General features: G+C 54.0%; 1 protein-coding gene across 1 annotated transcript in view; it reads right to left on the reverse strand.

The window, feature by feature from the left end:
• Positions 1-19870, reverse strand: part of MYH9 (myosin heavy chain 9) — a gene marked incomplete at its 5' end in the record, with an annotated part of 60446 nt that extends 40576 nt beyond the window's left edge. Inside the window, 4 exons of the mRNA XM_079714779.1 lie at positions 836-929; positions 1703-1730; positions 15233-15389; positions 19538-19870. Of these exons, the coding sequence (XP_079570905.1) occupies positions 836-929; positions 1703-1730; positions 15233-15389; positions 19538-19870 (612 nt within the window). The remainder of the gene's footprint in view (positions 1-835; positions 930-1702; positions 1731-15232; positions 15390-19537) is intronic.
• Between the last annotated feature and the right edge of the window lie 731 nt (positions 19871-20601).

Here is a 20601-nt window from a genome sequence, read left to right on the forward strand (position 1 = left end):
AGCGTGTGAGGGTCCAGGAGGGCAGATGACCACTCCGCTGTGCCTCGGTCAGGGTTCTGCACGGGGGCCTTCCGTGCCGTGTGCCCGTGGGAACTCGGGGCCTGACCGGAGCGTCTGAGAACAGCTAGGTGGTGAGGCCTGTCCCCCTTCTGCAGGAGCTGTCATTTCAGAGTGCACGCGAGGTCACCGTGTGTCACAACCCAGCCCCTCCTCCCAAGACAGTCAGTGAGCCGAGCCTACGAGAAGAGGTCTAGACGCAGAGAGTGACAATGGTGTGGGGTGAAAAGCTGCTTAGAAAAAAAAATCGTAATTCAAGGGCACACGATGGATAGAACACGCATTCCTGGTGTAGAACGTGCAGTAAACGTGCAGCTCACCTAGCGAGGACACTGCTGGGTTCGACCACAATCCACCAAGAGGGAGGGGGGAAAAAAAGGGAAGTGAGATGTCTTTCCAGCTGCCCGTTCTCTCTTCGCTGGGGGCTGTCCACCCAGAGGCACTTCAACAGCAGGGGACAGAAGCAGGGGTTCCAGTGCAGGCCTGCCCGAGGTCCTTCATGTCTCCATCAACTTGAGAGCCAAGTTTTGGAATCTCTCTTCCGACCTCAGAGGCGGGGGCCACGCAGCGTTAGCTGCGAAACCTCGGGCGGTCTCCGGTTTCCATAGCGACTCAAAGTTAGCAGGTCAAGGGAGAAACGGGCGGGCTACCACCAGACCCACTCCCAGCCTCAGTGAAAGCAGGCCTGGCCTCTGCTTCAGTCCCCCAAACACTCTCATTTTGAGCCAAACCACGAATCATTAAGTTCTCTTCCTCGGGGAGGAAGGCCTGCACTCACCTGGTCCTTCTTGCTCTTGTGTGAGGATGCCACGTGAGCCAGGTACTGAATGACTTTCTTGGTGTTCTCCGTCTTGCCAGCTCCAGACTCGCCCCTGCCGGGAGAGCCAAGGAAGTTCTCAGGGGAGAGGTGGCCAAATCCTCGGCGTCTGCCCCTTTCCCACTACAAGCTCTACTGTCTCCCATTCTGTGGGGTGCCAGTGAGGGACCCAACACCCAGTAGCAGGAAAGGGGACAGGCAAACAAATGCTAAGCTCTGAAATACTCACTCGGGCCATTTCCCATGGCCCTCCGCAGGCCTGACCAGAGTGAACTTCTGTCCGCTGCCTGCCCTGGTCACTTGGCAGCCTTTGCTTCCAAATGCCTCAGGAGTCAGTTTTAGGCAGCTGTTGACTCAGGGGTCAAAGGCATTTATACATGTTCCCTCGAAACTTCACTCGAAGGAATGTTTCATACCGTTAACTTCCTTGGCTACGGGTTAATTTATCAGCTCCTCGTTAGGTCCAGAGGACAGAGGTGAGAAGCCCAGATAAAGAAAGCCATGGTTCAGCACCAGAGTGAACGTGTCATGGGGGCCCGAGCAGCTCCCAACCCTGCCTTGTTGAGAAGACGCTTGCTTTTCCTCTCTGCACTGCCACCCTCATCCCCACCGCCTCCTTTGAGGAAGGAGATTAAATCTCTGGCCATGAAATCAAGCTCATCCATGCTGCAGGACTACTGAGGAGCAAGCATGAAGCCTGTCCCTTGGGGAAGCGGCAGGGGCTTGAATTGGGAATGGATCTCAGCGACCTAGGTTTTGGTAGGGGTCTTCAAGAGTGAGAACAGAACAGGGTGACACAGGACCTGCCACCCGGACAGAAACACTTACGTGCACAAAATTGACTGGTCCTCTCGGTCTGAAACAAAAGAGACATCAGGTTAACCTCCAGCAGACATGAAAAGCCTCCCGCTCTGGCTTCTGAAGAGCCGCCCATCGCCCTGCCCACTTCCCAGGAGCGTGAAGCCTGGAACGCTGGCCCTCCATGCCACCATCACAGGGAGGAGGGACATTCCTGGGTGGCAGCGACATGGGACAGCTGCTCCCTCCTCCGGGAGCTCAAACTGCCCGCCCTGGCCGCCCACCTGGCCCCATGACACTGAAAGAGTTCTGTTGCGGGCTTCCTTGGTGGCGCAGTGGTTGAGAGTCCGCCTGCCGATGCAGGGGACACGGGTTCGTGCCCTGGTCCGGGAGGATCCCACATGCCGCGGAGCGGCTGGGCCCGTGAGCCATGGCCGCTGAGCCTGTGCGTCTGGAGCCTGTGCTCCGCAACGGGAGAGGCCACAACAGTGAGAGGCCGGCGTACCGCAAAAAAGAAAAAAAAAAAAAAAAAAGAGTTCTGTTGCTCCCCCTCCGAGAAAGCCAACCTCTGGAAAGCTCCCCGGAAGTCTACTTTCCTACCCCGCGTGTTTCTAACTGGAGGTTGAGGCTGTTAGAAACAAGGCCTGCGGCAGGTGTTTTAAACACTGTCCCCATCCGGGTAAGAGGCACAGGTAAGACGTAGGGTGAGCGGTGAGGTCAAGGCTGGCTTTGCCGTGGGACAGCCCTAGGCTAAGATGCTGTCTCAGCACGGCCTTCCTGGAGCCCCAGAGGATGATGGTATACGTGGAAGTCACACACATGAAAGCACCAGTGTGGGGTCTGGCATGGGGAAAACTCTCCGTAATGGGAGTTTGGAGGCAGCTCAGAAAGAACAGAAGCTCATCAGAATCAGCTTCTGACCAGTTTCCGTGAGCCCTGTGGTCTCCAGGCCTGGGGGTCAGGAACTTTCAGCAACTCTCCCAGCTCTGTGAACTGGTCAGCAAGTATGGCTATAAACAATGCACTCCCCTGGAAGGCAGGAGGAACAGCAATGCCAGGCTTTGAAAGCGAAGTTTCGCAGAAACGCTTTAAGATATTAGGGCTGACCTGGCTCAGGACCAAGTGTGCAATTTTAAGCAACAGCTGAAGATATAAACTCATTTTATCCCATCGCCTGGGAGACCCCCACCTTCTGGAGGTCAAATCAGCCTGAATCCAGGACCAGGCTACTGACCAACCCTGGGCTGCAGCGAGGTCTGTAATTCCCGAGTCTCGGTTTCCTTACCCATAAAGTAAACATGCTACTAACTCCCTGGCAGGATTAGTTTGAAAAACAGAAAGAACATGAAAAGGACCCAGCCTGGAACCCTGTAAATAGAATGAACTCCACAGGTGGCTGCTGTCTGTCCACTTCCCCATCATGAAGTCGCTGTGATGGGTGGCGACGGCTTGGTCAGGGCAGCGGGAGAACTAGTTGAGAACTAACAAGGGTTCTGGGAGCTGTCAGTGGTGTCAGTGCTGGATAGACACCGATGTCGGTGATCTGGAAGGACACCCACACTGGCTCAACTGCCCAGCCAGGAACCTGCAGGGCATCGGGAGGGTGACTCAGGGCTGCCTGTGTGTGTGTGGCCTCGGGAGACGGAGTTAGCTGTTCAGCACCAGTAGAGACACCGTGCAGCGAGGCCACCTGCCTCCCCATGAGGGGAGCCTCCAGCGCGCTGATCCCAGCAGCCTGCACGGGTGGGCATTTACGACCACCTCTTCTCCTGTCTCGGGAGGGAGAGAGGGAGTCCGGCCAGGGAGAAGTAAAAAGAAACCACGCATCCAACACAAGCTGCAGCTGCCCCTGCCCTCCCTCCAGCCCCTAGAAATATCAACAGCGCGGGGGGGTGCGGAGGGAACCCCGGCCACTCACACAGACACAGCCCACACCCTGCCCCGCACTGGGCAAGGGCTCAGAGCAGACCCAGAGGGTGACCTTGCTGCCCCCTCTCAACTTTCCCACAGGACCAGGCCCTGCGAGGCTGCACAGCAGCGGATGAGATAGACCTGGCCGAGTCTCACAGACCCGGCTGGGTCTCGATAAGGCAGCAGGGAAGGCAGGGGGGCGGGGCGGGGGGGGATGCACAGCGGAAGCGGTGCTAAAGGCTGGGGAAGCCGTGGCAGCTTCCAGCACCCACCCAACCTTGATGAGTCTGGAACCAACACAGCTACGACGGGGCTGCACCTCCCCCACTGCAACTCGGCAGAGGCCCAGCGGTGGGCGTGTTCCGTCCCCGCTGGGAGAGTGGCAAGAATGTACCTGTACGGACTGGCGGCTGCCACTACCATAAAAGGAAACGTTCCCATCCCTCCCAGAAAGAACTGCTTTCCCAGGGCTGCCTAGGCCTGGTCCCTGGGATGGCTGGAATTCCTCTGATTGTGTGAGAAGGAGTCGATGCTGAACTGCTGAACAACAGGAAGCAGAGCCCCAAACACACACGTGTGGGCACACACACACAGGCACACGTGTGCACACAGACCCACACGCACACGCAGGGACGTGGACACGTGTGCACACAGTGCATGTACATGGACACAGGCGTGCTTAGGCGTGTGTACAGACACGTGTATATGCACACAGGCACATGTACACACAGACACACACGCCTGTGGGTGCACACACAGGTGCACGGCATACAGAGATGCACACACACAAACATGCACATACACACAGGCCTGCACACACTTCAAATCCCAATTTCAGACCCAAACTCCTCATGTAACCTCCATCCACCTTACCAGCTCCAGCTCTCCCTCCCCTCTGACCTTCCACCTCCAATTCCTGAAGCCAAGTGACCACTGTCAACACAGCGTAAAAGGAAACCCTCCAATCCTTGCATTTTACACTTTAAAGAAACCTTAGTTTGCTTTGCCAGAACATTCATTTGGGCAAATGCTTTCACAGAGGAAAAGTGATGGGAGGCCTTTCTGATTTCCTCAACTCTGCCCCCACCAGCGGGTGCCCCCAAATCCACCTGCCCATCATGAATGACACTGTGGCCCCCAGCGTCGGTCTTCGCAGTTTTTACAGTGGGTTTGGGTCTGTAATCTCTCAGGAGGTAGGTGAGGCAGGCGCTGTCGCTGGTCTGCCCAAGCCTGTCTCACCACACTTCTGCTCGGTTGCTGAGCTCAGAAGTATCTCTTCTGGGTAGGGGGTGGAGGGAATCCTCAGCAGCCAGCCGGCTCTCCGCCTGGCTCAGTTTACTCTGCCAGAGCCCCGGTGCCTTCCGGCTGGGACCCTCCTTAATACTTACTCCCCACGTGGTCAGCTCTCAGGACACGGACCCTCGAGGGTCCAGACCACTCCATTGTTCGCTCAAGTCCTTATTTGGGTCCACGTGGACCGAAGGCTTATTTGAAAACACCCTTCCTTCCTCCACAACAGAGGAGACAGACAGACAGACAGGAACCCAACAGCCCAGAACCAGGGGGGCCCACCAAAGACAGCCCTGTTCTGGGAAACAGGCTCACCGCAGAATGAAGACATTAGCCTGACTTAGGCCCCTGAACCCCTCCTGCCCTGGTCCTGACTTGACAGGGATGGGGTAGAATCAGAATACGAATCTCTTCAGGGCTTTTCAACTCTTTAAAAAGCAGCAGCAGCCTTTCCTCAGGGAAAAATCTTCCTGAGTCCCTAATATGAAGAGCAGGAGATAAAACTCAGAGTTGCTTAGGCAGTGGAGATGGGGTTCCTGCGAGCACACTTTACAACCACCGGTCCATGTGTCTGGAGCAGCGGCGGAGAGAAGAAAGCCAGTGGCTGCGCGCCCTAGAGCCCGGGGCACGATCCTCGCTCTGCACGGCCCCTCGGGATGCCTGGCCCCTTGGCCTCTGGGGAATCAGAGGGCAGGGCCACTCCAAGGACCGAATGATGCGGGCGCCTGAAGCACGAGGCACAGTGCAGGCGCTTGGAAACTGTCCTTAATGACCCCAGCCCTTTGCACCTCCCAGCTCTCCCCACTGCACAGCCTCCCCTGAACGACTACAGCGAGAAAGGTTTTAAGTTACATATTCGGTGATGAGGCCATTCCCTCCCCTGATTTTATTTTAAACCCCAAAAGCCCTGAGGGCCTTTGGAGCCGATTCCGATGTCCAAACAGACAGGTGTTTCCAGCCAGCTCGGAAGGCCCCGGCGCAGGTGGGCGGAGGGGAGCCCTGTCCGCAGGTATTTCGGCCCAGGTACGGGCTTATGCGAGGGGCCTTCTGGCTCACTTCCTCTGTGAGAGGAGCTGCCGATTCTTGTCCATAAAAGGCCACGAGGCTTGCTCAGCCGCGATGTGACATCAGCCCCGACAGGAAGTACAGGAGGAAGGGAACGGGCCCGGTTCACCAACAGCAGCTGCCCAGGGCTGACTCACTAGAGTGCTCGCTAAGATAACGCCTGCCGAGCTGCCGCGGGGCTGCTCTCTGGGGGCACCTGGAAGAGGGTCCTGCCCACGGGACCTGTCTCCAGGTCAGCCGGGTTTCTCGAGAACTGACAGCCGTGCATACGGGCCAAGCAAAAACGAATGCAAGGGCAGCTACAGGTTGGACAACACGCCTGCGTGGGGTGAGAGACGGCACAACCCGTGGCCACCGGGCCTCAGACTGTCCACCACCAAGGGGGCTGTCTTGCGAAAACTGCACAGCAGACCCCTGTGGGACCCTGGCTCCGTGTCGCCTGGGATGGGAGCCCCGGGCTGCTGGGGCAAACTCCGGGGCAGCATTTTGGTCCCAGTGGGCCAAAATGCAAAGCACTTCGCCAGGTGTAAAACATGGAGAGACCTGTGGGTTTGAGTTCAGACCCTGGAGGATGGGAAGGCTCTAGAGAGCACGCAGTCCAGTCACCTGCATCTAGAGGTCAGGACACCAAGTCCCGAGAAACCCAATGACTTGGTCAAAGTCACGTAAGCTGGGCCAAGAACCCAGGCCTCCATATGCCTGCCTAGTTCCCCACTTTGCTCCCACAGGGCAGGGCCCTCTGTGCCACCGGCAGCCCCGCCTCAGTGCTGCGCGGAACGGGCCATCCCCACTCATGAGGTGTCACACCAGCCTCGCAAGCTATCTGCCACTTTCTCCAAAGCCAGCCCAACCCAAGAGCTTGGGTTACAAGCGCTTGGGAAGCAAACAGAGAGGTGACGAAAAGCAGGTGCAAAATAATGCTTCCCGCTAGCAGAGGCTGCGGGTTGGTGCCACGCCTCGGCGGCCTCGTGTCGCGGAGCCCTGGCAGCCTGTCTGCCTGCCTGCACCGCAGTCAGCCAGCAAGGAGGAAAGCCTGCCAGTGGCTCCCAAGCACACGGCGTGGTCACCAGCAACATTCTCGCCAGGTACAAGGGTGGGCCCGGACCAAGCAGATGCTCGATCAGCAGCTTCCAGGCCAGAAGCCAGCTGGCCCCAACCACTGCCTCCACCCACGTGCTCTCCCAGGTAGGGTCGGGGTTTGAACCCCAGGTACAGGAGACAGAGATCGGGCAGCCCTCCCCCACCAGCACCCCTGACAATTAGGAAGAAGCCCGAGGGACTGCTCTTTCATTCTGTTCGGGGGCAAGAGAGGCCCCCCGACAAGCCCTCTCTTGGCCAAAATGCACCCAGAGGCTCACACAGGTGGGCTCCCAGCGCACAGGCAAACCTGCCCAAACCACTGCTCGTTGTTTATCCACCTTCCTGCGGGCTGGGCCGGAAGCGAAAACTTCACGTGGGGTTGCTGCCGAGGATGAGCCTTCCAGGATGGAGGGAGATTCAAAAGCCACGTGTGAGTGTAGACGGCCCACTGCAAAGGCCACGAGGACACCGGGGGGACCTGACAACGCCCGAGGCCAGTTCTGCCCTGCTCTGAAACAATCCCTCGGGGAAAAGAAAAGACAGGCAGGAGGAGGCCCTGGCTGAATCTGGTACAGAGAGCACTAAGCCACAGGTCACAGCTCTGCAGAGGGCTGGACTCTCGGGGGAGGACAGGAAGGAAGAACAAAGGGACACAAGCAGGAAATGAGATGGACACCGCCAGGCAAAGCTCAGGACAAACTTGGCTCCAAGTCGGACCACAAACAGCCCTCCAAGGAGGACAGCAGGCTTTGCGAATGTCCCATTCCCAGGTTCAGTCAAACCTGGAGAACCAGGAACACAAATGCTAGGAGACGAACCACAGTGGCACTTGAAGATGCTCCCTGCAGAAGCCAGTGGCTCCGGTCGCCTTGAGAAGGGCACTCAAATGAAATAAAAGATGGGCTGGTAACTGCTGGGCCAGGTTTTGCTCCTGGAACAGGGCTTCTGTTCTCGGCTTTCAGCTTAGAGCTCTGCCCTATTGCGTTTGCGGTCCAGCTCGTGTTGGAGAGGCCAGCTCTTCGACAAGAGTCAGGAAGCCCAGCTGGAATGGCACCCCGAGGCCCAGTCAGCACTGTTTGCCAGAAGAACAGAATTTATTACAAAGGTCGACACTGGGCCATTAGCCTTGGTCAAGACTAAAGGGATTTTACAGAAGCCACTTACGTTAGCCTGACTTTTAGGCCTGCAGACTCTCAGCTCTCTTATCTCTTTAGTTTTAGGGAATTTACTTTGTTCTCCTCTGATAGCTTAATTCCAGAAGACAGGCAGGGGAAGAAAGCAACCTTTTTCTCCAAATGCACCAATGTTCAGCCCTGACATACCAGGACATGCTCTCCTGGGGTCTCAGGGCCAGAACTTGAGAAAACAGGAAAAACGAGCTGCTAGGCAGCGTTCAGCAGGTAGTGAGAGAGGAACTAGGCCAGGGAAGTTAAAAGCAAAAAGCAGCTCAGCCATTAGAGACCATGCAGGTGAGTTGTTTTTTTTTTTTTTTTTTTTTTTTTTGCGGTACGCAGGCCTCTCACTGTTGTGGCCTCTCTCGTTGCGGAGCACAGGCTCTGGACACGCAGGCTCAGCGGCCATGGCTCATGGGCCCAGCCGCTCTACGGCATGTGGGATCTTCCCGGACCGGGGCACGAACCCGTGTCCCCTGCATCGGCAGGTGGACTCTCAACCACTGAGCCACCAGGGAAGCCTGCAGGTGAGTTTTTGTTGTTTGTTTGTTTGTTGGGGGGAGGGGGGTTACAGTAACAGAGACATGGGCCCAAATTCTCGACCACCGCCAAAGTTTCAGGTTCCGAGAGGTCACTTCTTTCTCCTCTCCCACTTCAGCCAGCCCAGAGCAAAGCAGAGCCGCCCTGTTGGGTTGGATTAAAAACAAAACAAAAAAAGCAAGCCGAAAGCTGAATCCTTGAAAAGGACCCATTAACCACAGATTCCTCTTCTAGAAAGACCGTTATATAGAAATGAGACTGACAGACATGACCACAATTAAGCAGCCTCATTCCGTGGGCCGACTTTCCTTCTGGGGGGGCCTGACCAAGCAGCCTCCTTGTCCGGGCTTCGGCGTTGGGGCAGGGGGCCAAGGGCTGCCTGTCATGACGGCCCTCTGGTGGCCCACCAGCACATCAACAGCGTCACGGAGGAACCGTCTCTCGCGTGCACATCCTTCTCCTGAAGACCCCCAAGGCCACGTCGACCCCAAGGCCTCGTGCTGCCAGCTGAGGCCCATGGACCACATCAGACAAGCTAGAGGCTGCGTCTGCCACTGCACACCTGTGTATCACACGGTCACTGCAGGGAATCAGCTACAACCAGCCACTTCCTGTACGTGCTGGTACCCAGAGCCTGGCCTCTGAGAGGATGCTCACCGAGGAGATTAAGAAGCCACCTGAGGAAGCATTTGGTTGTCACCTTCATCACGCAAATGGGAGCATGGATGGACGGGATACGCCATGTGCAGGTCTTGCGGAAGGCAGGGACTGTTCAGTCGAGACACTGCGTCTCCAGGTCCCACTGCTACCTTCTAATGGGCACCTGTCACAGGCCAGGAACCGTATGCACGGCCCCTTGTTTGATCCTGACAGTAACCCTGCCAAGTACGTTTATCCGGCCAAGAGGCAGATGAGAAAATGAAGGCCCAAAGTGGACCCCAGTCGGTCGGGACGTGACAGTGCCAGACGCCGACTAGTCTGGACCCCGTGCTCTCTTTTCTGCACACTTCTTGGTCACAAGGCAAGCTTCTCCCTTAAGCTAAGGCCCAGAGAGACCCAGCAGACTCCTTCTGGTGACCTACTCCAGAAGCGCCGTGTCATTTGTCAAGGCGGCCCCCGAGATAGGTGGGCCCCCAGGTGCTGGGCCCTCACTCTCCTGCTGCAGTGCACCTGCCTGCCTCCCAGGCCGCCCCCGCCCCCAGCAGGCCCCAGAGGGGCTGCGTCCAGCATGGCCGGCCGGCAGGGCTAACCGTGTGGCAGGGGTGACAGAGCGCAGCCCTCGGGGTGAGCTGCTGCCTCCAGGCCTCCCTCAGACAGCGGGGCCTTTGTGTGCCGCCGGCTGGCAGGGCCCCCTGGCAGGGCCTGAGCCTCCTGGCCGGCACATTCCTGCTTAAGTGGAATCATCACATCGCGGCTTCCTCGGCGGCCTGTCCCGGTGAGTCTGCTCAAGGCATGGTTTACTGGACCCTCGAAGCACTTCCTAGCACCTCCCCAACACGGAGCTTTTCCTCAGAAAGACCTTGGAGGGCAGACAGCTTCACGGGGGCAACAGGCGGCAGGGCCGGGAGAAGGCCAAGAGAGGGGCAGGAGGGCCCTTCCGGCCCTAACCAGCCAGCCGGACGGGAGCATCCCTGTAAACACCAGCCAGGGGGAAGGAGGACCAACGGTGCCCTGGAGGATGGGCACCAGGGCGGGAGTCGGGAGACCGGGTTTCTGGGGCTGGCTCTCTGGGGGCCTTTGGGCAAAGTTAGTTAATGTTTCTGGGCCTGTCCCTTTACCTGTGATGCAGGAGGATCGTCCTCAGATGTGAAGAGAACGCTCATATTCTGCCCTTCCTTGTTTACCCGAAAAGGTTAGTCAAGCACCAAGAGGCCTGTGGACACTCATCGGGCCCTTGGCGACCAACCACTCCTGGGGCAGCTTCCGCTAAGCAGCAGAGGTGGGATTAGTGCAGAGCGAAGGGTTAAATAGTTCTTGGATTAGTTTAGGTCTGGAATGAGAGCAAACCCTGCTGCCACTCCCCCAGAAATGCTGGGAGCTCATTAAAATACCATAAAGTCACCGAAAGTGAACCAAACCTGGCATTCTAACTAATTAACAAAGAAGGGGGTCTTTTTCTTCTATTCCTGGGGAGATAACTGAGCTCAAATTCTTCACCTGGCCAGTTCTCCTGTGAGAACACACACACTCTTTCCCACTGAGGGTGGAAGCCAGAAGCGCCCTTTCCCCACCCAGCCGTGCGTCTGACAGACCACGTGCTGCTTCTCCCAAATTCCCCGGGCAGCCCTAGGTACCCTGTCCCCGCAGGGCGGACGTCTGCCTTCTGCTCGCTCTCATTTTCCCGGCCTTCAGCGCTTTACAGAATCCTGAGGAACGGTTCAACCACAAGGTAGGAAGACCCAGTAATGCCCAGGACAACAAATTAACCGAACGGGAAAGCCAGGGTTGGGAGGGTGAACCTACCAGGTCACCGCAACTTTAATTAAACCCAAGGCTGATTAAAACAAACAAGACTGGGCCGGGCATGTCTGGGCTGTGCTGCAACCATTTATTGACATATACCTGCCAGCCCTTCCACAGGAGCCGACCTCCACGGTGCCATTCCGACCACCCTAGGCCTCGGCGGCCACACCTTCCTCTGAATTCCCAAGACAGCCGACACCTGCCGCAGTCACGCTGGCACCAGGTGTAGGTGGCAGCTTGTCCTGTTATACAGCTTTGGCCACAGATCCCTGTGTACAAACATGTCTGTCTCTCCACCTGGATTGCCATCGCCTCCAGTGCCAGAGTAATGTATTCAACCTCTTAGTATTCCGGCACTTTCCAATCTCCTACCTCCATGGCCTAATCCAGGCTACCATATGCTGCCATGCCCCAACCTGTGCTCACGGCAGACAGCACTAATCTATCCCAGCATTCCTTGGCACTGAGTCTCAGATCCTTTGTCAACACAGGGTTAGGCAAGGCACTATTGATGGGAGCTGACACTTAGAATAAAACCAATCTGCAATGCTTAGTCCAGTGGTTTTCTGCAGTGGGAACAATTTTGTCCCCTAGGGAACATTTGGTAGCAGTGTCTAGGGGCCTTTTTGGTTGTCACAACTGCAGAGGGAGGGTGCTGCTGGCATCGAGTGCATAGAGGCCCGGATGCTGTGAAGCATCCCATAATGCTCGGAACAAATTCCCCCCACCCCCACCCCCCCTCAAAAAAAAAACAGTGAATGGATATCCAGCCCCAAACCGTCAATGGTGCCAAGTTTGAGAAACCCTGGCTTCATCCGACAAATAGGTAAAGTAACCATATAATTCATCATCCAAACTGGAGTGCTTCTGAAAGTGAGAGAGGGCAGTGTTAATACTAACTGCAAGACGGCAGGCATAAATCAGGACTTACAGGCAATCCAGAGCATTTAAGAGATGAAAGACGAGGGAGGTCCCTAGGAGAAGTCAAAGAGATCATCTCATAAAAGTCTCCAGACAAAGCCACCAACTCCCCTATTTGGCAGAATAAATGCTAGTATGTCATAAGCCACAGCCAGCTCAGGGAGGAAATATTTTTCTAGTTCTTGTTTAAAGAAAAAGCAGAAAAGGAACTGTCTGGCTGTGGCTTTTAGGATGTAAGTGTCAGAGAACAGACCTGTGTTCCCCAAAGCCAGAGGGGCAGCATGTGCTAATAAGTAAGACACGTTCTCCAAAAGAGAGGCACTGATTCTAACAGCCTGCAGACCCCAAGGCTCCACTGTCCATACCTGGCTCAGGGCAGGCACCAAAGGCTCCGCTAGAGAACTTCCTTTACTGGTGAACCATCTTGTCCTAACAGGGGTAACTTCTGTTAATTAACTTCCTCCCTGTCCCGAGAACAAGAAATCTGTTGCTGATTGCTTTGCAGGTCAACTGTGTGCGACAAGAGGGAACTTGGAAACGTCCTCGGTCAACATGGGGGCTGAAGAGCTGCACCGAGTCCAACATGAAGCAGAAACGGGCAAAAACTTCTCAGATTGAGGTTTAGAAAGTACGCAGACCCAGCACCTACACAGATAATTTTAAAAAAGCAACAAGACCTTAGGTTTCCTGTGCCTGCAGATGTCCAAAAGATGCAAACACCCACCCATTTACCCTCATAATTTGGGGTGGCTCCTCAGTTCCCATCAAGGCCATTCCATTATGGCCAAGACTTCCTGATCAACACAAAGTAAAGCTCCAGCCCTCTGCAAGTTCTCTTTTTTTTTTTCCCAATTATATCCAACCTATAGTGCTGACTTTTGCCCCTCAAAATTCTTTGTGGTTGTTGAACACATAATAATTGGGCGAATCTCTTTGGGAAGAAGTCCCACAGATTGTCAGAAAAAAGGCTGGCAGTTCAGTTCCAGAGACTCCGACTCCTGGCACCATGCTGTACATCACTACATTATTCTTCTCATAATGGCTTGGCAAGAAGTGAAAAATCCCACTTGCAAGAAAACCTTTCAGGTCTGGGATCCAAGTGTGGGAACATGCCCTAACTCAGTCGTGCAGAGCTCAAGAATACTCCAGGGTGCACTTCCTGCATGAGGCCAATTATGAGAGCAAGGAGAAAACTGACTCATAACCTCTAGAGACAGACTCAGGCTCTTCTGGAATCCCACAGAATGTTCTCCTACCAGACTGTTCTAGTTAGCACTCTGAAACAGACATCCTACTTTAAAACTAAAGGGCTGGCTTCTTCAACGAATTTTGATAGACGTGAACATGAGCCAAAGGGTAGGCCAAACTTGTACAACCTACATAATCCACCAAGCTTAGCAATGAAACACCTTCCACAGCACTATGTGGATGGTACAAGACAGACCCACATGTTGCCATTTTAAACCACTAAACCAGGGACAAAGTTGTTAATAAAATAAGACTCATCACCACCACCACAGCCTAGATTGACTACAAAGTTTAAAGAAAAAACAAAGGATGCCCATGTAATAGGACATGAAAAACCACTATCAATACAAGATATGAGAACATAGCCCTGTGCTAGGTAGTTGACTAAGCTCTGAGAATATAAAGGCAACATGGGCCCAGTCCACACCTAAGTCAAAGTATTACTAGGGCTAGCCCAGACATCCTCCCAGGCTGGCAGAAATGCTTCAGTTGTGTCTTTAACAAAAGACTAGAGGCTTGCCAGCTATTGCAGGGCAGATGGAACAGGCATGGCGGCTTCAAGCAGAGAGGCCTACTGGAGAAATGTAAGGAGTTCCATGTACCCAGCAAGTTGGAGAGGTAGGCAACAGGCCAATTACAAAGGGCACCGTATGCTGCTGGAGGGTTTAAGGGTTATCTTTGGGGCAACTGAGGAGACTTTTCAAGAGTTCAAATCAGGGGTTTGATCAGATTTGCATTCCAGAAAGACGACTCTCTGATAGAAGCACAGAGAGAGGGCTCTATTAAGAGCAAAGGTTAAGAGGTCACAGCAATAGTACAGGCGAAAAATTGTAGAGGCCTGAACTAAGGCCAGGGCCACAGAGACAAGAGGGGGAAGGAGGTCAGAAATGTTAAAAGAGATAAAATCTATAGAGAGCGCTGACTGGCTTGGAAAAAGGGGTGAGAGGGAAAGGGGACAGTGTAAGATGAGCCAGGTTCCAGGCTTGGGTGACTGGGTGAATGGAGAAATGGCAGCCGGGAGCAAGTGGCTGGCAGCAATCAGCTAACAGAGCCAGTCCTCAGCTGGAAAGTGATGGCGAAACTGCTCGAGTGGATGGGCCATGGTCCAGAGGATGAGACCTTAAGAAGCACCAGGTGTAGTGGGGGAGAAGCATGCAGATGGGCAAGGCAGAGATTAGGGGAACCAGAGAGTCACAGGAAGGAAGGGCTTTCAAAAGGAAGTGGGTAAGACTGTCCAATCCCGGGAGAGGTTAAGTAAGATAAGAGCTCAGAGCTCCACAGAAGGGAGGGTGGCCTTTGTCAGACAGAATGGGGGGTACGATGTGCAGGGCAAGGAGTGTGGCTGAGAAGCGTTGAACAGAGGTAGTAAGCACGGATACTTCCTCTAAAAAGCTCCACTATGACTGGGGAGAGAGAGAGCAGAGGCAACCTACAGTAGGGCACAGGATCCAGGAGAGACTCTGTGTGTTTTTTTTTTTTAAGGATGTGAAAACTCAAGCATGTTTCCAAACTGTGTAGAAGAGAAGAAGAGGTGAAAATAACAAAGGAAAGGAAGTAACTGGTAGAAGAGGGGGCCTGGAAGTCAGAGGACTGGCATAGGACCTCCTGACAAGAATGAGAAATTGGGAAAATAATTAGGAAATGCATTTTTTAAAGCTTCTTGAACATTCTATCTACATACAAACATCTCCTTTGATAGCCACTGGTCTTGACTCTCACGCAATGGCTTACAGACCTCCACAATGCACGGCCCCCTCACCAGTGCCATCAACACCAATCCAGCCACAAGATCACCGTGAAGGAGCACCTGCAAAGGTGCCAACAAGGCTAGAGGTAAGGACTCAGCCCCTGGGAAGGCCACGGCACTCACCTTGCATCATACTCCTGTAGGCGGTGTCGGTGATGGCGTAGATGTGGGGAGGCATCTCATGCCTCTTCTTGCCCTTATACATTTCCACGATCTCTTCGGAGTAGATGGGCAGGTTCTTATAAGGGTTGATGACCACACAGAACAGGCCTGAGTAGGTCTAAAAGAAAAGAGCGGCAAACAGGAATGGGTTAGGAAGTCTGATTCTCAACGTCAAGCACATTTTGTGGCAAAATGCCTGCTGCCTCTAAGGACCCCGAGTCAGCCTGATGTGAAAGCCCCCACCGGAGCCCCTGGTTCTCCGGGCCCCACTTCGGCAGACCTGCCGAGGCGTTGGGGCACCAGCACCATCTCTGCTCTTTCAGTTGAGGGGAGCCTCCCTCGACTGCAAGACTGCTGCCAGCTGTGCATGTCGACAAGCGTGTGCATCGGGCGAGATCTGGGGCAAGCTTCGTGGACAGTAGGAGTCCAGTTACGAAACTCAGATCCAAGGACGATAAAGATGTGTTTGGCATCGTGAGAGATGCACAAAGGGAAAAGGATTCGGCTGCAGCAAGCAAACTGTGTGGAAATACAAATTATTCTACCCTTAAGGACCCTCTGAGATATTCAAGCCTAAACTTTCCCAGCACTGGGAAAGACTCATGGCACTCCTCAACCACCTAGGATCCTTTGTGGGATAATAGATCACTGACAGATACCTCTCTCCCTGGAATCTTCCAGAGACACTCACATGAAAATCTCTAAAAAACTTAAAGACCGGGGCTTCCCTGGTGGTGCAGTGGTTAAGAATCCACCTGTCAGTGCAGGGGACACGGGTTCAAGCCCTGGTCCGGGAAGATCCCACATGCCGCAGAGCAACTAAGCCCATGCGCCACAACTACTGAGCCTGTGCTCTAGAGCCCGCCTGCCGTAACTACTGAAGCCCGCGCACCTAGAGCCCGTGCTCCACAACAAGAGAAGCCACTGCAATGAGAAGCCTGCACACTGCAACGAAGAGTAGCCCCCGCTCGCCGCAACCAAAGAAAGCCCGTGCGCAGCAACAAAGACCCAACGCAGCCAAAAATAAAAATAAATAAAATAAAAATAAATTAATTTAAAAAAAACAAACTTAAAGACCACGTTCATGTCCCCTGTGAAACTTCTCCAAGACTCAGGTCTCCTCTTGAAGGGGAACCCAATTCGTCAACACTCCATGTGAGGCTCCCGAGAATATACCCGATACCCCAAGTCTGAGATGACCAGGTTAAAATCAGACCCCAGAGTCAAATCTCAGCAAGGGCAAGTTTCTTAACCTCCCTCTCCCTCCATTTCTCAATCTGTAAAATGGGCACAGGCAGACTAGTGGATCCTCACTGAGTGGTTATGAGGATCACAGCACCCAGCACAGCCATGGAAAGAGGCTCAGAATAGGTCAGGAAAGCAATTTCCGGTGGCAACGGTCTAGGCAGATCTGCCTTTCTTCAGTGTCCTCTTTTTCTAATAATTTTCCTGCTATTTTTTTCCTCCAAGATCCTTCTCCCCGACAAGAAAAAAAAGACAGACTCCTAATAGCTGGGCGAGACCCCCTGAGACCACCCAGGTGACGGGTGCTCATTGTGGGGGGACAGCTTTCTTTAGGTAGCTGGAGCAACCCAAGCACCTTCTCCCTAGGAAAATAGGCCAGAGGCCCAGAAGACGCCAGGCAAAGTGAGGCCCATAAGCCATGACTCACACCTGCAGCCCCGACTGTTGAGTGACGGCTGAAGGCCATGAGGCAGTTCCTGGCAGAGCTGGGAGCAGACCTAGGTTCCACAATGCCCCCAGTGCAGACCTCCTTGGTCATGGAAGCTGGTTCTCCGAACTCCTCACATCTTTTTGTTTCCCTTGCTACAAGTGGCCTCAACCCTCACTGTCCACAGTGTTGCCCCTCGATCCAACAGAAGCCAACATCTGAGGGGCTGGGTATGTGTCAATCCAGTCCCTTCCACCCTGCCCACTCCAGTCTCGCCAAAACTGAGGGTGGATCTTGTGGCTGAATCCAAAGACAGGGTCCACACAGGAGCCAGTCGGGAGCACAAAGGCCCTTCCCAGCACTGGCCAAGGGCTACAGGTCTTGGACTTTTCAAGCAGAAGTTAGGCTGAAAGCAGAACTCCGGAAGGACCCACCAACCACGCACCGGCCCCCGTGCAAAAGAGCAGCTGAGCTTGGAAATGAACAAGTGTGCTTGACTGTCTCTTCTGCTTGGAGGAGGGGATGCAGGGCCCTGAATTTCCTTCTTCCTGGGATAATCAGTCAATCGTTCTCCCTCCAACTACTCTCTTCAGGAGGTACCAGGAAAGCTCTGATGCAAAGAAGTCTGCACGAGGTGTTGGCAACCTGCAGCTCGGGTATTATGGGAAGACGGGAGCACAGCGGGAAACCTCTGGTTTTCCCTCCATGACTGTCGGGTGCGGCTGAGATAGCAGGCCAGGGAGCCGCGAGGTCATCCCAGGAGCTCAGAAACAAGTGAGCTTTGTTCCTGGGGTTTGAGAAAACCCACACTCTAGGAAATCCAGCCTGATGAAAGCGAAGGACATCGTGGTCACACATTTAGGGCATGCCACAGGGCCAGATGTTTGGAAACAGCTGGTGGTGACAGCAGAAGGGGCCTGGGTTTTACTAGGACAAGTCTTTCTGACAGCTGGGTGGGCAGATGGTCCCATGGGGCGGTTCAAGAGGCCCTCAAAGTTCTCTGGGCTAATCCCATCAAATCAGTGGATGATGAAACTAAGCCCCGAGGAATGAGCACTGCAGCTCAGGTGGGAGGAAGGGGCTGTACTGTGAGCTCATCCTGCTGGAGGCCCGTGGAGGCGCAGCCACTGAACAAGTGGCTCTGCTCCCACACGGCCACACCAGGGAGCTGCTCCATTCACAGGCCACAGAAGCTCTTTGTGCCCGACTGCCCCCTGCCCCCGGGCCTCCCCCCACCAAAGAAACAGACAGAGCAGCTGTGGCGCAGAATTAGCCACGCTCCCCACAACGCCAGGCAGACACACCGCACAAAGGCTCCCGGGGTCGCAATTTGGAACAGCGTGTGCAGAGAGGGGGCCTGTGAATGAGGCAGCGCCCCCTGCCCAGGCAGCCCCACCGAGCGGCTCTGATCTCCCCGCAGCTCTGCACCTGCTGGGGGTCTCCATTAGGGCAACTGCACAGACAATCGACGTCCTTCTGGTGAGGATGCCAAGGAGGAGGCTGGACTGAGGATCTGCGCACCGGAGATGCCAGCAAAGAAGCAAAAATGGGAGTTAAGGCCTAACGCCTCCAGCTGAAGAGTTCTGGAGAAAAGGCTCAGGTCCTGCCCACGAGTTGTAGGCGCAGGTCCATGCCTGCCTAGAGTAAAACCCACACTCTGAGAGATGAAGCAACTAACATCGAATGCACTTTCATAACTAATATTTCCGTTTGCAGCCAGCTGATAGGCAAATGCAGGCCACCGACTTGTTTCACACTCAGCAATGCTCTAACAGGACCCAAGCTGAACAGCGACACCCATAAAAGGCCGAGCAGAGGGTCGGAATTACCTTCACCTACGACAAAAGGTAGCAGCTACAGAGCCTCGGCTCTGCGCGAGCCCAGGGCTGGCTGGTGCTTTACAATGCTTTCACGAGTCCTCATAGATGAGGAAGTGAGGCCCCACGTAGCCATGTCAAATGGTCAGGAAGGGCCAAGACTGGAACCAGATCCTGGAGGCTCCAATTCCCATGACCTGAATCACTCTGCTTTACTGAGCAGGACCCATTCCTTAGAGCCAGTGGAGTGGTTCTAACGTAAGCAGTTGAGGATGCCAAGGGGAGAGTCCCACCCCCAGACAACAGCACTTAGCTCCCATCTCCCCTCCACAGACAAGCAATGCTTCCTTTAAGGCTGTTTGTTTCTCTGCAGGTCACTAAGTCTGAATTTAAGTGGTTAATACCCCGAGGGACAGGGGCTTTTAATTTGATCCATACAATATTTTCATCAAGAAAGACAGAGATACTGAAACCCGAGTTCCAGTCTCAGGCCTGCCAGCACCTGGCTGTGTGACTCTGCATAAGTCCCTTGCCCTCTCTGGGCCTCAATCCTTCCCACCTGCCATATTAGAAGCCTGGGCGAAGCTGGTCTATAAAGGAGGACTTTTCCACTTAACACCAGTCAGTGTATCTCCTTCTCCGTAGGTCCTCCCTCCCGCCTACAGCCCCACTCACTTATGTAAATAAGCCCTGGAGCCTCCCTCCCGTGCAGAGCCCGCCCACTTTATGTAAATGAGCCCTGGAACCTCCCACCCGTGCAGAGCCCCGCCCACTTACGTAGATGAGCCCTGAGTAGTAGCGCTCCTTGAGGTTGTGCAGCACCGAGGCTTCGTTGAGGCACGTGAGCTCCGCCATGTCCTCCACCTTGGAGAACTTGGGTGGGTTCATCTTCTGGATATCATCCTTGTTCACCTTCACCTTCTTCCCATTCTCCACCAGCTCCACGATGGCCTCCTCGCCCATCTCCTCCTTGAGGCTGGCGGGCTCAAAGCCACTCTTGTCGGAAGGCACCCATACCAGCTTCTTGGCAGCCCAGTCGGCCTGGGCCAGCGGGTTATTGATGAAGTTTTTATCCACATAGAGATACTTATCGGCAGCTTGCTGCGCCATGGTGACTTACAGCCAGGACCTGAGGGAGAAAAAAAGGATACAACGTTAGCTACAACTATACCAGCCACAAAGAGATCGCTCACGTCATGTGTTTGCAAACTGTACAGCATTATAATAAGTAAAATTATATATAACCAGATTGTACAATTTGTCAAAATTTTCTCGCCCTCTACTTTCCGGAGAAAGATGTACATCGCTGAAAAAACAAGTTGATATCAGAGATTCTGTAAGGAATTAATAGTAAGATGTATCCCAGAATCAATGCACAAACAAATCTATAAACAACGATTGTGCCAAATGATATGCATAATAAGAATCTCAGACAGATGTAATTAGAGTCACACTAAGCTACACCTGCTAAGGCAGAAAAGTGACCACACACTTTAAGAGGACTTCCAACAAGAACACATTTCTAGTTAACCCAAAAAAAGGCAACTGACTACAAGTGCACAGAGTGGACGTCTCCAGTTTAAAAAACTTTTTCTTATTTCACGGAGTCAACCAAGAGAAGAAAACACAACACCAATATGTTGCCAACAGATTTTAATTCCATCGCCCCAAGAAATAAGGCGAGAAGAAAAGAAGTCAGGCTCCAGGACACATCGTGGAGAGTAATGAGTACTTCCCTTCTGAGGCACTAATGTAAAAAGGCAACGCTCATATTTTATGGGCCAGGAGAACATAAGTCCATGTGTGTTTGCCTTTTTTGAAGCTGATTTGCAAAACAAAGA

This window comes from Hyperoodon ampullatus, assembly GCF_949752795.1.
Source record: "Hyperoodon ampullatus genome assembly, chromosome: 11".
Classification (NCBI taxonomy): Eukaryota; Metazoa; Chordata; class Mammalia; order Artiodactyla; family Ziphiidae; genus Hyperoodon; species Hyperoodon ampullatus.